At 47.6% G+C, this 14,392-nt stretch overlaps 1 protein-coding gene across 6 annotated transcripts in view; it reads left to right on the top strand.

The window, feature by feature from the left end:
• RPH3A (rabphilin 3A) overlaps positions 1–8,355 on the top strand; it is a 114,992-nt gene extending 106,637 nt beyond the window's left edge. For all 6 annotated transcript variants that reach the window (XM_034791334.1, XM_034791329.1, XM_034791335.1 and 3 more), the window contains 2 exons: positions 496–592; positions 1,885–8,355. In XM_034791334.1, the coding sequence (XP_034647225.1) occupies positions 496–592; positions 1,885–2,015 (228 nt within the window). In that variant the 3' untranslated portion in view covers positions 2,016–8,355. The remainder of the gene's footprint in view (positions 1–495; positions 593–1,884) is intronic.
• The last annotated feature ends 6,037 nt before the right edge of the window (positions 8,356–14,392 follow it).

Below are 14,392 nucleotides of genomic sequence, written 5' to 3'. Positions count from 1 at the left end.
TCGAGCCTTGGATTGAGGAGGCTTTGCTACTGTGCGACTGGCAAAATGACTCACAGGGTGGCATAGTGGTCAGAGCAGGAGACTGGCAGTCCAGACTCCTGGGAGGGAAATCTTGGCCCCACTGATTTTTCAGAGGTGGTGAGCACCCATAGCTCAGCACCACAGAGAATCAGGCCAGAGTTCACCTCTGGCTCTGGAGTTGGCCAGTCTGTAAAATGGACAATCCTTGCACCTCGCCGCGGCCTAGATGTCCCCTTGATAGGGGCCTTGGAAATGCTTATGATAGTTATAAGGGGGGAACTTGCCATGTAAGTGCATTTAGATCCAAGGATATGAGCCACGGTCAAAGAGCAGAGTATGATTATTTGCTAGCATTTTATTAAATCTCTGTGAGGGTCTTTTAAATTCAGTGTGCACAATAAGCTTTAGAATGTAATGCTTCCTTAGATTCTTCTGGGGTTTTGGTGTAATTTTAATACTTTGTGTGCTTTCCAGGAGTTTTTCTATGACATAAAACACAGCGATCTGGCCAAGAAATCACTGGACATATCGGTCTGGGATTATGATATTGGCAAATCTAACGATTATATCGGTGAGTTACAGGTCTGTCTACTCTCTGCTGATTGATGGGAACAGGGTGTTTCCCTACAGTCACTCTGAGGTCACACACAGCGCCAGGTCAGAGGGAAGAGGCAAAGGCTTGCTGACAGTTGGCCGGCTCTACTTTGGAATCTGGAAGTGACCAAGGTGCTGGGTGTGATTAAAAACTGCAGGCACTTTGGCGGGGAGGGTGCTAAGAATGGGTTGGGCTTATCGGAGCGTGGCTGCAGTCTCTCTGCCACAAAGTGCTCTCTCTGTATTTGAAGTGTTCGGTGATTTTAAATGACTCCCCTGTCCTTAGCTCCTCTTCAGTGCTCTGAAATACAAATCAGTTCCATTTTAAGCACTGAAGTAGGACCTCGTGGGCAGCAGGTCCGGTGATTCAGTTGCGACTCCTCATGTTGCACCATTGTATAGAGGACCTGGGCTCACGAGCGGATTCTGCTCTGGGCTGATTTTATAAAATTTGCCCATTTGACCCCTTTTTTTGGTTGGCACCTTTTTCGAACTCTCACTTGGTGGCCGGCTCTAGGTCAGAGTAACCTGGGGAGCAGGGAAACTTCAGGCCAGATTGTGGCCTTTCTGCAGACGGGCAGGCGCCTAGACAGCTCTGCTCTCAGCCATGTGCATTGAGCAGGGAGGAGCTGGAGCCCAGTCGCTTGAAGGAAGGGGAAGGTGGTATCAATAGTGGTGCTAGACCCCCCCAATATGGGCGTGGCTATCAACCTGCCCCTCTTCTTCTGCACCCTGTACATAAATATCAAAGTAGCTGAACCTGTGTATGTGGCTCTTGTATCCCAGCAGGATCGCGCCACAGGAAGAACTTCTCCAGCTACAGCTGCAGGGTACTCTAATGTGCATCTGGATCTCCCATGCCACACTACTTCCGCTGGGTTAAGCCAACACTAATAAGAGGAGGGGTTGTAGGATGAGAACATGGTTTGAAAAACTAAATATTTCGTGTTAGGCTATTCAGAACTCCTAGGGTCTAAACCTGCCCTGCTGTCCAGGCTGTCCTGTGTGGAGGGGTGGGGTGAGGGTCTCCCACTGGGGCTCCATTTTAGACGAGTTTTGGTTGTCCGTGGTGCTGCCTCTATTTTGTGCTGATTAGAAGACCCCAGTCTCCGGAGCTTGTCAGTCTGAGGCCTTTTGCCAGCATAAAATTCACATGAAATTTTAAACTGGGGAGGAAAAAAAGAAATACAGAAAAAAGTGGCACCATGGAGATGGGTAATTGGAACCCTGGTGTCTTCTTTGACTATCCTGCCTGCTTCTTTCCTCCAGGCGGATGTCAGCTGGGCATCACCGCCAAGGGGGAGCGTTTGAAACACTGGTACGAGTGTCTGAAGAATAAGGATAAGAAAATTGAACGCTGGCACACTTTACAAAACGAGAACCACGTTGCAAGCGATTAAGGTCCCCAGCACAAGTCTCTCTGAAGTCCACATCCTCAGCCAAGTCACAGTAGATTCCCAATGTCCGTCTTCCGAAGCCGATGCTACACGCCTCGCCTACGTCTCTTTGGATCCCAGGAACGTTCTGCTGCCCTGTCTCCTTGACGCCAGCATCCTCTGTTCACCATTCTCATCCCAAAGACCAACCTGGATCTTGTGTGTTCACATCCATTTCTGACTAGTGCATCATTCTGATGTATGATTTTGTCAAGCAATAGCCACACACTGAGGATTTTCATTTGTCTTCATTTCTCACCAGTCTAACCTGCATCATAATATTGCTTCCTATTCTGTTTGTTGACGATATTTGTTCTTGAGGTGGTGTTTCACTTGGGTGCTCATTGTTCTGTCCTCACTAACCCGAGTGCGTTTATTTTTATCTCTGCATGTCTCTTTCCACTCTTCTCATTTTTCTCTTCGCCAACTGAAATACTTTTAACATCAGTTCTGTCCATTGGGATGCACAGTCAGTGAACCTACCCTATTATTGTTTTCAGCATGTGGTGAGGGAGCAGCGTCGGACAGTTCAGTTCATTTGATATCAATACCTCAGTTGCAATAAGCAAAAGGCTGTTTGTTCTGCGCTGGGTTTGGTTATAGACATAACTTAGTAACTGCATTTCCACTGATATAATCCGGAGAGTACTAGGTATTTGGCTTCTTTTCCAAAGGGAACATTTTTGCAGTGTACAGAGCTAGCAAACGGGGTGGTAAATCCTTTTGAGTTTTCACAGAAAGGACACTGAGTATTATGGCATTTAAATAAATAACTGAGATAGAGAGCCACCTTCTGCATGGTCATTTTGGAAACACCAGATCTGAGTTTTAGTTTGTTTCAGACACAATTAATTTTGGAACTAGGAACCTGCACATGCTCTTACTATAGGAATCCTTCCTTGTCTTAGACTTGTGACCACCTCCCATTCCACTGAATATGGCTACATAACCTAGCAAATACATCTATTTTGGGGGCTGAATTTGTTAAGCTCTCTTGAGACAGTATTTTCTGTTTCATAATAATTTGATAAATGTTCATTTTACCATCTGCAGATGGGAAAACATTTCCTAAGGAGTTGATGTGTTTAAGTATTTGTTTTCCTTTTAAAATACAGTACTTAATGAAATTATCTGGGACAGTTAGTGGTCTTCCAACTTCAGTTTTCTGGTGGGTTTCCTTTTATTATTGCACAAAAGAAACATTTGCTTCAATCTGTGCTACATTTATTGTTTGTGGGTATTTTATTTCATATCAACAAAAGGAGCGTAGACAAGCTCTTGAATCGATATTGATCTTTTTGATGCCAGTCTGATCCCTCTGCTGTTTTGTACAACCTTCAAGCATAGCAATGTCAAGATTAGTACAGTAAGTACCCCTGGACTATATGGTCGCTCAGCTACAAACTTAGCATGCTAAACAAAACCTAAAGACCTTGGTTCAGGCTGTCATCCCAAGCCTCTTTGCAGGCTGCTGCACTCCTCTCTGCTACGGTGGTGGTGTCGTGTGGTGTATTCTGAACTGAGCTGTACCTCAGTGTCCTTGAATTCTTTATTTTGATGCGTTATTTTCTTATTCTTGGCTTTTTTCAGTGGCATTTAATAGTACTAGTCATTTGCAATGAACATCTTTTTATAAAGCTTTAACTTCACAGACAGGGGGGAAAATCCAACCCTCTATCCCGCATGAAGGTTTCAATGGGCTGTCACCGTACTGTATTCCTGTGATGTGCTTTTATACAGAAGAAACTATAGGCTAGTAATTCTCCTACCTGGAGTCCTTAGCTTTCTTTACTCGCCGTTTCTTTTAGAGCCTTGAGACCGGGGGGGCAGTCCCTGCCAGTGAAGGAAGTGCATTGCTCAACTGAATAACCTCACTCCTAACGCATCGCCAGATCGTGGGCCCCGCGCATGTCTCCTGAGCTGCTGTTTTAGTTTGTGGATTGTTTCTTGTCCTCTTGTGCAGTGTGATTCTTTTCCGCTCGTAGAACACAGGTGTATAGTGTTCCAGGGAGTGCTGGCTCCTGTGATCATTTAAATGTCCATGGGATAAAATCAAGATGAGTTTTCTCTCTCTCTCTCTCTCTCTCCCAGGTGAATAAAGCTCAGTATTGTTTGCATTGTTCTGATTAAAACCAACAAAGGCTTTCTGCTCCCTCAGACCACCCATCCGCACAACACTGCAGGATGCTGTTGTTCTGGGCCAAACCACTGCCACCTCACAGCAGTGGACTGTTGCACCATTGATTTGATAAGGGATCACATCCAGACCTGGTGCACGTCCCCTCCCCTCTTTCGACAGGCAGATGGCAATGCTAATGTTTATGGTGCCATCTTTCGTTTCCCTTCCCCCTCTGACTGCCCCTCCTCCCCCAGCTGTGATTTCAGAGGGCTAGTCTTTTCTCTGCCTTAGAGCGGGTGGGTCCGTGTGGCAGGCATTTTATTGTTCATTCAGGTCAGCCCAGAGCATTGGAGTTGGGCCCACAATGTGAAGGTTACATCCTGACCTTTCCCAAGGCTGGGGGACTCGGAGCTGGGTTTTTGGCTAAGGAACTTGCATGTCTATTCAGCCCTTCTTCCCTTTTCTAGATGGTAGTGCCGTCTGCCCCCTGAGGTGACTGGTGTACTGAACAGGGCATACAGGCCGGGCCCAGCCTCTCTGAGCTGAATCTACCTGGACACTTGTGTGAGGGAGGGTCCATTGAAATGTATAGGAGCCCTGCTAACTTCCTTTCCTCAGATTTCTCTCTGGCATGCACCAAAGGAGACCAGGCCATTCCCAGTGCGAATGAATCCTGTCCTCGTCTCAATCAAATCTCCTTCACAAGAGCTGCCACTCACGTCCAGGGGGAGCCGTGCCCATACACAGACCTTGAGGCTTATCAGTGTCCTTTGACCTCAATGGAAAGACTCCCAGCGACCTCACCGGGTATCGGATCAGCTGCCCTGTGTATTTGGTAACTGCCCCGTGGAAGTTCCTGGATGCCACATTTTCTGCCTGTGCTGGGCTCAGGAGAGGGACAGCAGCCTGTCAGTTCCTGGCTGCAGGGTTTCTTCCTTGATGTAGTGCAGGACTTCCCTTTGTCCAGTGTAAAAACAAACTACGGCTCATAATGCAATGGCAGAACAGCCTTCCAGCGCACGGTGCGCCTTCCTGGCAGAATGGATAGTCAGGCTGTTTCAGGCAGGCAAGTTTCTCTCTCCTTTTTTGCTGCGGGTAATCACCTTGACCAGGCTCTGCAAGATATAGCAAAACACAAGGGATAGCATCTTGCTGCAGAGCATCTCCTCAACAATCCTTACAGGCTCTTTCTTCATTCTGGAGAGCTCGGTTTTCAGGGCTTCTTGCTGAAGCCCCAGTTCTGTTGCCTGGAAACTCATGCCTTGAGCCAGAAACCACTTGAACCACCTGCAAAGGTTCCTTCTGGACAAGGGACCCAGCTTCTTGGAGACCCCTGCATCAGCCCCTTTGGGGAGGGGTGGGGGTGGAAAGCCTTCCTGAACGTGGTAATGGAGGAACCTGACTTTACTCTAGGGTTTACAGTTAAACTGCCGGACTGGTTTACTATGACCAAAATGTTTCAGGCTAGAACAGTGCACGTTTGAAGCCTTCTTTGGGAGTAGACAGACTTCCACAGGAAATTGCCCCACGGTCATTAAAGCGCACACTTGATGCCGGGGTGGCCAGTAAAAGGCAAGACCGCAGCGTCGAGAAGATTTGTAAGGCAGCATAGGGAAATGCTCACAATCTTTCCCCAGATGGGACACCTTTTGCAGATGTGCTTCTGATTGTACAATCCAAATGTCTGGGGAATATGATCACATTTCTATCAGCCTCTTCTGCTTGACCCAGCACTGATGATTATTGAGGGCCTGTCAGCTCTGGTTTGAAGGGATGGAGACAAGGGAATTTTTCTCGACATTGGTACATTTATTTTCAGCATCTTAGATCCAATGCCCCACACTGAGACACCCTTCCTAGTTTATTTCAGAGCAATTTGGCCTGGGGCGGGAGGGGTTCAGTGTTTTGAATGCAATACAGTAATCGCTCCACCCTCTTCCTTTCCCCGGGTTAGACTCACTCTTCGGTGTGCATCTATATTGCTGCTTTCTCAACTCCTTTTGAACACGTCAGTGGGGTTCAGAAGTCAAAGCTGCTTTAAGGACAGAGGAATCCAGGAAGGCAGCCCCTGATCCCCAGTGAAGTCTGGGTTGTGAATGGCCATTCATTGCAAGTAGCTGGAATACCCGGCAACTCCAAGCTGGTGCCGCTGTGATGCAGAATAGAAACCCTCAAGTCCGAGAGCCTCTTTCAGCCAGTGGGACCAGTTGAAAGCAGAGGGCCTGATTCTTTGCTGTTCTGCACCTCGTGTCCTCATTTACGCCGTGCTAAGAGGGCGTAAAACACTAGTGTTTGTGTACCGGCTGCCTAGGCATTTTGCACTAGTGTGACTGCCAAGACACAGTACAAGGTAACAGAGACTCAGGCCTGGGACATGAGTCGTTGCTCTGGGACACTAAAACTGATTTAGAAATGTGTGAGATCTCAGAAATAGTTCACGCCAGCTCTCTTAAAAGCACGTTTTGCAGAGGAACTCTTGAGATCAGAGTTCCTGCCACAGCCCTGAAACATTTCTCTCCAAATATTAACCTAGTTCCCATTGAGACGTATTTATTTTTCTCTATAATTGGGTGAAGAAATTCTGCCCAGTTTTTTCTAGGCCCTGTGTCAGGAAAGCTCTGAAGCACTTGCTTAAATCCACTGTCTTCAACTTTAAGCATGTGCTTAAAATTAGGCACATGCTTAGGAGCTTTCCTGAATGAGACCTTAGTGCCCTCCCTAAATTTGTTTGTTTAAAACCAGCTCTGATGTTGTGTCCCCCATTGAGAAACTTTGTATCTCCCTGAGGCTTAAGCCTTATTTCCATAGCGCTACACAAGGTCAGCTTATCTGGCCATTCAGAATAGCTGATCCTTGAAGCCAGCGGCGATTGCATCACGCAGGGTCATGGCCGCAGATTCTCCAGTCTCTGTTTCTTTATGGCCAGCCCTGGCTGCATTGTCTCCATTGCTAGAATAGACTTTTTTTTATATTAGGGTGATGAGAGCAGTTCCCCATACTCCCTTGTGATCTCGCTAACCCATTATGCACATTTAGCTTAATTTCTTTGCAATTCGAGTTCAGTACCTCTGTGCCTCTCTGCAGTGTTGCTGCCAAGTAACCTGAAGATGTTCTTTTTATCCCCTGCTACCTGTAGATCTGTGCTTTTCAGACGCTGATTTTTCTTTTTTTAAATTAAGGACATATTTCTGTTTCATGTCCTTGGTTCCTAGCCACATTACCTTACATTTCTCTGCACAGAATTCCATAAAGCGCTAACCCTTCTCTGCCCCTAGACTACTGCAGTCAAGTGAGATGTTATTGCCTTTGTCCTTTAGACCACTGCTTTTGGCTCTGTCTTGCTAACCTTTGTTATGCAAAAGTTAGCATCTCATTATCCTCTACAAGGCTGTTCTCTTAGGCCACTGAGACATAAAGTGAACAAAACTGATGCAAACCCTCGTACTGATCCTTTTAACTTCCCCTGGCCGGTGAAGACTGCTCCTTCCTTCCATCCCATATTTTTCCCATGCCTGAGTGTCTTCTATATCTTATATTCATTTATTTCTTCACTCAAGGAACTTAGAGGGATATTCACAAGGGCAGTTAGGTGCCCCCTGAAAGTTTAATGGGGGTTGGGTACTTTGAAAATGTCCCTCCATCCTTCCTTCGTGTATTGCACTTCTCAACTACGTACAAAGTCCAAATAAATTATGTCCATAGTAGCTGATCTATACTGAGAATCCAAACTAAAATTGTCAATTCTACCTGTTTTGCTTTTCTGGTCTATTTCTGCCTTCCCTCCCCCATTTTCAGTACCTTTCCGAGTGGTACATTTGAGCATACACGTCTAAAGTGCCCACAGTCTTTTCTTAAATCTAAATCCCTTTTTTGCCAAATCTATCATCCCCTCCCTATTTTCCAGAGGTTTTATATAAATTTGCCTTTTTATGCTAAGTATATAAAAAGTGGTTTGCAAACAAGGCTTAATTTTCAAACTTGGATGCTTATTGTGGGGCATTAATTTGAGTATTTACCTTGTCATAGACATCCAAATAATCTGCATTAGACTCTACCAATTCAGAACTGACCACCTTCGATGCTGAGTGGGGAAATTGGGCTCACAGTATTTATAGGTCTAGCCAGGGCCGCCCAGAGGATTCAGGGGGCCTGGGGTCTTCGGCGGCGGGGAGCCCCTGCTGCCGAATTGCCGCTGAAGACCTGGCGCTTCAGCGGCAGGTCCCAGGGCGGAAGGACCCCCCCGCCACGGGTCTTCAGGGCACTTTGGTGGCAGGTCCTGGGGCAGAAGGATCCTCCGCTGCCGAATTGCCGCCGAAGACCCGGAGCGGAAGACGCTCTGGGGGCCCGGGCCCCACAAGAGTTTTCCAGGGCCCCTAGAGTGAGTGAAGGACCCCGCTCCAGGGGCCCCGAAAAACTCTCGTGGGGGCCCCTGCGGGGCCCGGGGCAAATTGCCCCACTTGCCGCCCCCCCCCCAGGCGGCCCTGGGTGTAGCAGTGTCCTATGCTGTAATGTTCTATTACACAATTGACATCATAATTTAGCTAATCCTGATGTGTCAAGGAGCAAAGTTTGGATGGAGATGTTAATTCTTGGGGACCCCTCCCCCCAAAAAAAACTACTAAGCAATTTCTTCAAAAGATAATGGCAGTAAAGCCTTCTTTGTGTATATACATATATACACACAGAACAATTAAACAAAGATTGACTTTACCTGGCAACTTCTTACCATCACCTCTCTTAACAGTCCCGACTCGGTCTGCTTTACTTTTGAAGAAGTTATGTTCAAGTCATATACTTATTCAAAATTTTTTCCATTGCTGATACCACTTTCTGAGTATTGCGTAAGTCAAATTAAATGTTTCCATTTCTCACCCGTTTCTGATTTTTGTGTTGGCGATTTGTGACCTGACCTAGTTTTTGCCTTTGTAAATAAAGCATGCACACCTGGCTTGGGAATGGTGCAGGAGCCTTGTCTACTGATGTTTGCGTTCTAACTAGCATGCAGTAATTTTACAGCAAAATGTCAGTTTACCAGTAATGAAAGAGAAATGTAACACAGAACCTAGAAATACTCTCCAGTCTTCCGCTGCATGCAGGTACAAACCTCTTCTCTCTTTGTGTGATATCTAATAAAGTAAGACTATTGGAAAAAACCCAGACCAGCTTCTTGGTTTTAATTTTAATTCAACAATCTCATTGAAGGAGGTTTCAGTAGGATAACCAAATGGGCCGAATCCTGAGCTGGCATACATCAGCATGGCCTTGTTGATCACAATAGATTTACACCCGCTGCGGAGGATCTGGCTTATTGTGTCTAATGGTAAAAAGTCCTGTTCCGCTTCACTGTGAGTTTAGGGACACGGTGCCCGTTTCAGGAATGGGTGTATACCATACTGTGTTAGTGTGGGCTGGCTGTAGTGAATGATACGACTTCAAATCCTAGGAACAATGGAATTGGCCTTTAGTCAGAATGGTGAACCCAAGACCTGAGGTCACGTCACTTCAATTGCTGGTAGGGATGATTATTCACTAGTATTCCAGCAATGACAATGGATCATAGAGTTTAAGGCTAGAAGGGACCCCACGTCATGCAGTCTGACCTCCTGTATGGCACAGACCATCAACAGCACCTGCACACCAAACCCAACAACCAGAATTAGACCGAAGGATTACAGCCCTCAGGAGAACCGATTAAGTGAGAGACGCCCAGATAATCCCAGCAAGAGACCCAAACCCACACACTGCAGAGGAAGGTGAAACTCCCCAAGGTCTCTGCCATCTGCCCTGGGGGGGAATTTCTTCTCAGCCTCCACATATGGGAAAGATATTTGTGAATCCGATTGTAGCATAAGTGATTGGTCACCGGCAACGGCATACGGCACCTCTGCTGCTGCGTACTCTCCTAGCTAAAGCATTCCAGTCCCTTAGGCCCCAGCCCAGTCAAACATTTAAGCATGTGTTTAACTCCCATTGACGTCCTCAATCCAGGCACGGCCCCGTGTAACTTAGGTTGCATCTACCCTGCAGTTGGCAGGCGATTCGCAGTTCAGGTCGATGTACCCGCAGTAGTTCCGCTCGAGCTAGCATCTAAATAACAGCGTGGGCACTGCAGCCGGGGCAGTGGCTCGGGCTAGCCACCCAAGCACGTATCCAGGGTGGCAGATGAGGTGGTGTTCACGTGGCTAGCCAGGGCAGCTGCCCATGCCACTGGGGCCACGCTGCAGTGTTTAGCGTGGAACCTCGCGCAGAGCTGGCACATGTCCATCTGCCCGAGCTGTAAATGACACCTTCCGGTGGCTGTGTAGACGTACCTGCAGATGAGCAGCTGCACACCATGAATACCGAATAGCAGAGTTTGTGGAGACCGGATCTCAAAATGGTCACCTGCAAACTAGTCATAGACTCATAGAATTGTCAGGCCAGAAGGGAGTTTAAGGGATCTAGGTGCTGAGGCAGAATTCGATGAATGCAACTGACTTGATTGGGATCGGTCTGCAAGCAGAAAAGAATCTAATAGTCTTCTACCCAAAATTCAACCCACTCCAACCCCTGCAATGTTCAGTGGCCCTCTGCTTGGTTCTGAAAGGCCTGTGCTTAAGGCGGGACATCATGGGTGTTATAATTCTCGTCATTGCTCGGAAGATAGAATATTTTAGGATACCAACACATTCCAGTGCAATTAGCTCCATTCACAACCCCACGCATGCATTATGCACAAAATATAGGAGGCTCAAAGTCAGCAGGACTTTGTTATGCTGACAAGGAATTTACTTTTTGATGTAAAAGGCCGGCTGGTTTATATCTATTGAAATGCTATTCAGATTGAAAGCGTCATTTAAAATATATGCAGAGCTGTTAGGAATGAATTCAACTAGGCGAGGATCTGTTGCTATTTTATTTAGTATTCAGAAATCAGGATGCTTACTGTGTGCTATCTTTGTGTGCCTGACTGCATTGAAATTCACATTCCTTGTTTGTTTGCCTCCTCTTTGCCATTCATCCTTTTTGCGGCTGTAATTGAATAGTGAACCATATGTTTAAAATGAGTCTGAAGTTCTTTGAGCCTCAGAACATCTTCACAGCTGACGCTGGTTATAGTCTGAAAAAAAATTACCATGCATAATCAGATTTCAACCAGGGGAAAGAGGCCTTTATTAGAGCACACTGGGATGGTCATCTATTCCCCTATCTTTTTATTAAAAGTGCTATTATTTAGGTAGGCACAGAAAACTCTCCTTGGAAAACTAACTTAGGTAGAGCATGGGACACAAGATAATGCACAAGAACCAACCTTGATCACTGATTCCTTTCTCACTTCCAAGCTTGGCTTAGTTGCCCCAGAAGAATAAGGCTATGTTATAGAAGGGATGGAATGATACTTTAAAAATCAGCATTTCATGGTATTAAGTAGCTTTTAACTTGCCCCAGCCAGTAATGGTCATTGTTCATGGCTGGCAAAGCAGATCCTTTAGTTCCCAACCAATCACCCTGTTGAATTATGTAGAAGCCCCAAAACCTTTGCATAAAATGTAAGAAAAGCAGATCCTGGTCTTTAGTAGGAGAGATTCAGTGGGAGGTAGGGAAGTGTTTTAGCATCAGAGATGGCTGGAAACAGGCCAAAATCTCCCTGGGATCTGGTCTTATTACCTTCAACCTGGGGGTCAGAAATCCTGAGTGGAGAGAGAGAGGTGTTTGATCTCTGATGTAAATATTGGTTCAGACCAAAACAGAATTCCGCAACTCCACACCTGATGGTAGGGAAAAGCCATGCCCTGGCTATGAGACCTGAAACTAATCAAGCCCTTGCATAGGTCCCTGTGAGCCAGATTTAGAAACCAGAGCTACGGAACCCTTCCCCTGCTCCACACTGCACTGAAAAAGTTCACTTATGGCTTAGATGATGCTCAAGTGGTTCGCTGCCACCCAACCCTTTTCTGCTCCCAAGCCCCCACCTGGAAAACTCCAGCATCTGAATCGCCTCCTTTAGCTGTCCGCTCCGCTGCCGGGAGCCTGTTCTCATGAGCAGGGAGCGGAGCTGCACCTGGTGCTGTGCCGGGGCAGCTCCCTTTCCAGCTGACGGCAGTGCCACCTGCTGGCATCAGACAACATCAGGGAGCACTGGCCGGTACAACGCCACCAAGCGCGCCTGTCTGCAGTAGCTGTGAAAGCTGCAAGCTGCAAGAAGGGCTGATTTGAGGAAGATGGTTTCAATGATCCAGATCAGCAACTTCAACCACAAAAGGCGAGTAAAAAAAACCCAACAAAACCCAGTGGCTGGACTTGCATTCCTAGCAGTCGTTTTGTGATTCATTGCGTCCTTTGGATAAGAGAGAAGACCAAGGTCCTGACCAGTCGTGCTCAGGGAAAGCTTGTGTGACTGGAGGATATCTGGATGCACCTAGAGACCCAGGGTGACCAGAAAGTGACCTTTCTCATAAGACTTTGGGCCAGCACTCAGGAAGCCCGCCGCATGCTCTGTAACAACCTGGGGCAACTGATTCTCCCAGCTGTGCCGCGGCTCCCAGGAAGGCCAGCCAATGGCCGTTAACTTTATTAGCATTTGTTACAGGCATTTTGCAGGGGGCCCATGGCTGTAACACCTGAGCATCTCGAACATGATTTAGAGTATGGCTATGCCTACACAGGAGCTGGAAGGCATAATTTCCAGCTGGTGTCGATAGACCCATGCCAGCTCCAGGTTTAGTTGGAAATTACACCAGTGTAGACGTATGATAAGACACAAATCACTTCCCTTCTTGAAGGAGCTACCCTGGGAAGAAGGTATCCCTGTAACCTCTGAATCTCTGCCCCAGGGGTCAAATTGATCTCTACTGATTTCAGAGGAGTTTGAGTTTGGTCCTGTGACTAAGGACCTGAAGACAAAGAGCACGCTGTCAGCGGATGAGAGAGGAAGGCAAACCCAGCAGCCTCCTCCATTCAGTTTTTGATTGGCCTTGGCAGATTTGTCCTTGTATTGCTTGATCTCTTGCCTTTTGTTAGCTGGGCCTCAAGGGGGGCGGGGGTAAAGGAAACATAGTGCAGAAATGAACATGCCAGCATTAGCACCAGAGGGGGCTCTGCGGAATGGCTTTAAGGACGTTGTGTGGAACCGGCCTTGAGCTAAGCTGAGTTCAGTGGGAGCTGAGTTCACCCAGCATCTTTCAGAGTTGGGCCCTTTAATTGCAGAATCTCTTTATCTGAAATGCAGCCACCTCTGGGGTGCGACGCAGTAACTGTCTAGGGCAGGTAGTTGTAAAGAATAACCTATCTGACTGAAACCCTAAGCGCCCAGATACCACCGAGAGGGACGTGGTATAAGAACCTCACTAGGATGAAGCTGGGCACAATGCAGTTGTCCAACTTGGAATTTGGCCTGGATATTGCAGCGACACCTGCTGATTCTTGTACCACGTGCCCTCGGGTCACGAAGAGCAGAAAGAGTCGGGACTCCGGTTTTCCATCTAATCTGAAAGCTGAAGGCTGTAACTCAGGCTTCATTGCACTAATGGACAATTGTATTTAGCCACTCTTGGATGCTGTTACATTGCTGCAGTGCATACATCCCGGCAGTGGCCAAAGAAAGCACAGACCCCCCTCTTTGTGGTGCCACAGAGGGAAGCGAGCTCTCTGTTACCCTACTTTGCACAGCTATTCAGGGACTGCACATGTTAATTCCACCCAGTGTGGCAGCAAATGATCAAACCCGAGGATCAGTCAAGTGCTGAAAAGCCCTGGGCAGACACCAATTATTCCAATCAGTTAATCAGTGCCCCGGATAGCAGACAGAGCAGCGCAGCTTCCTTCTCGGCTTTGCATAGTAATGGGGGAGAGGAAACTCACATCGTCTTTTCATCCCCTTTCCGGGGCAACGAGAACCGATCGGCTCCGTTCAGGTAACAGGGAATCGCGGCCGGGTTTGTTAACTGCCAGCATGACAGAAAGGCCCAAGGCTGGCTCCTTTCCAGAGAGACAGACAGTTGCTGGAGGCAGGGCCGGCTCTAGGCTTTTTGCCGCCCCAAGCAAAAAAAATTTTGGCTGCCCCCACCCCAGCCCTGGGCTCCTGCCCGCACACCCCTGCTGCCCCAGCTCTGGGCCTCCCCCCACCCGCACCCCCTGCCACCCCAGCTCTGGGCTTTCCCCCCCACACACCCCATGCTGCCCCAGCTCTGGGCTCCCCCCTTTACCCCCACCAGTGCCCCCCCACCTGCACCCCCTGTTGCCC

The sequence above is a fragment of the Trachemys scripta genome, chromosome 15, assembly GCF_013100865.1.
Source record: "Trachemys scripta elegans isolate TJP31775 chromosome 15, CAS_Tse_1.0, whole genome shotgun sequence".
Taxonomy (NCBI): domain Eukaryota; kingdom Metazoa; phylum Chordata; order Testudines; family Emydidae; genus Trachemys; species Trachemys scripta.
The sequence above is the reverse complement of the archived record's forward strand: the minus strand, read 5'-3'. Positions and strand labels throughout refer to the sequence as shown.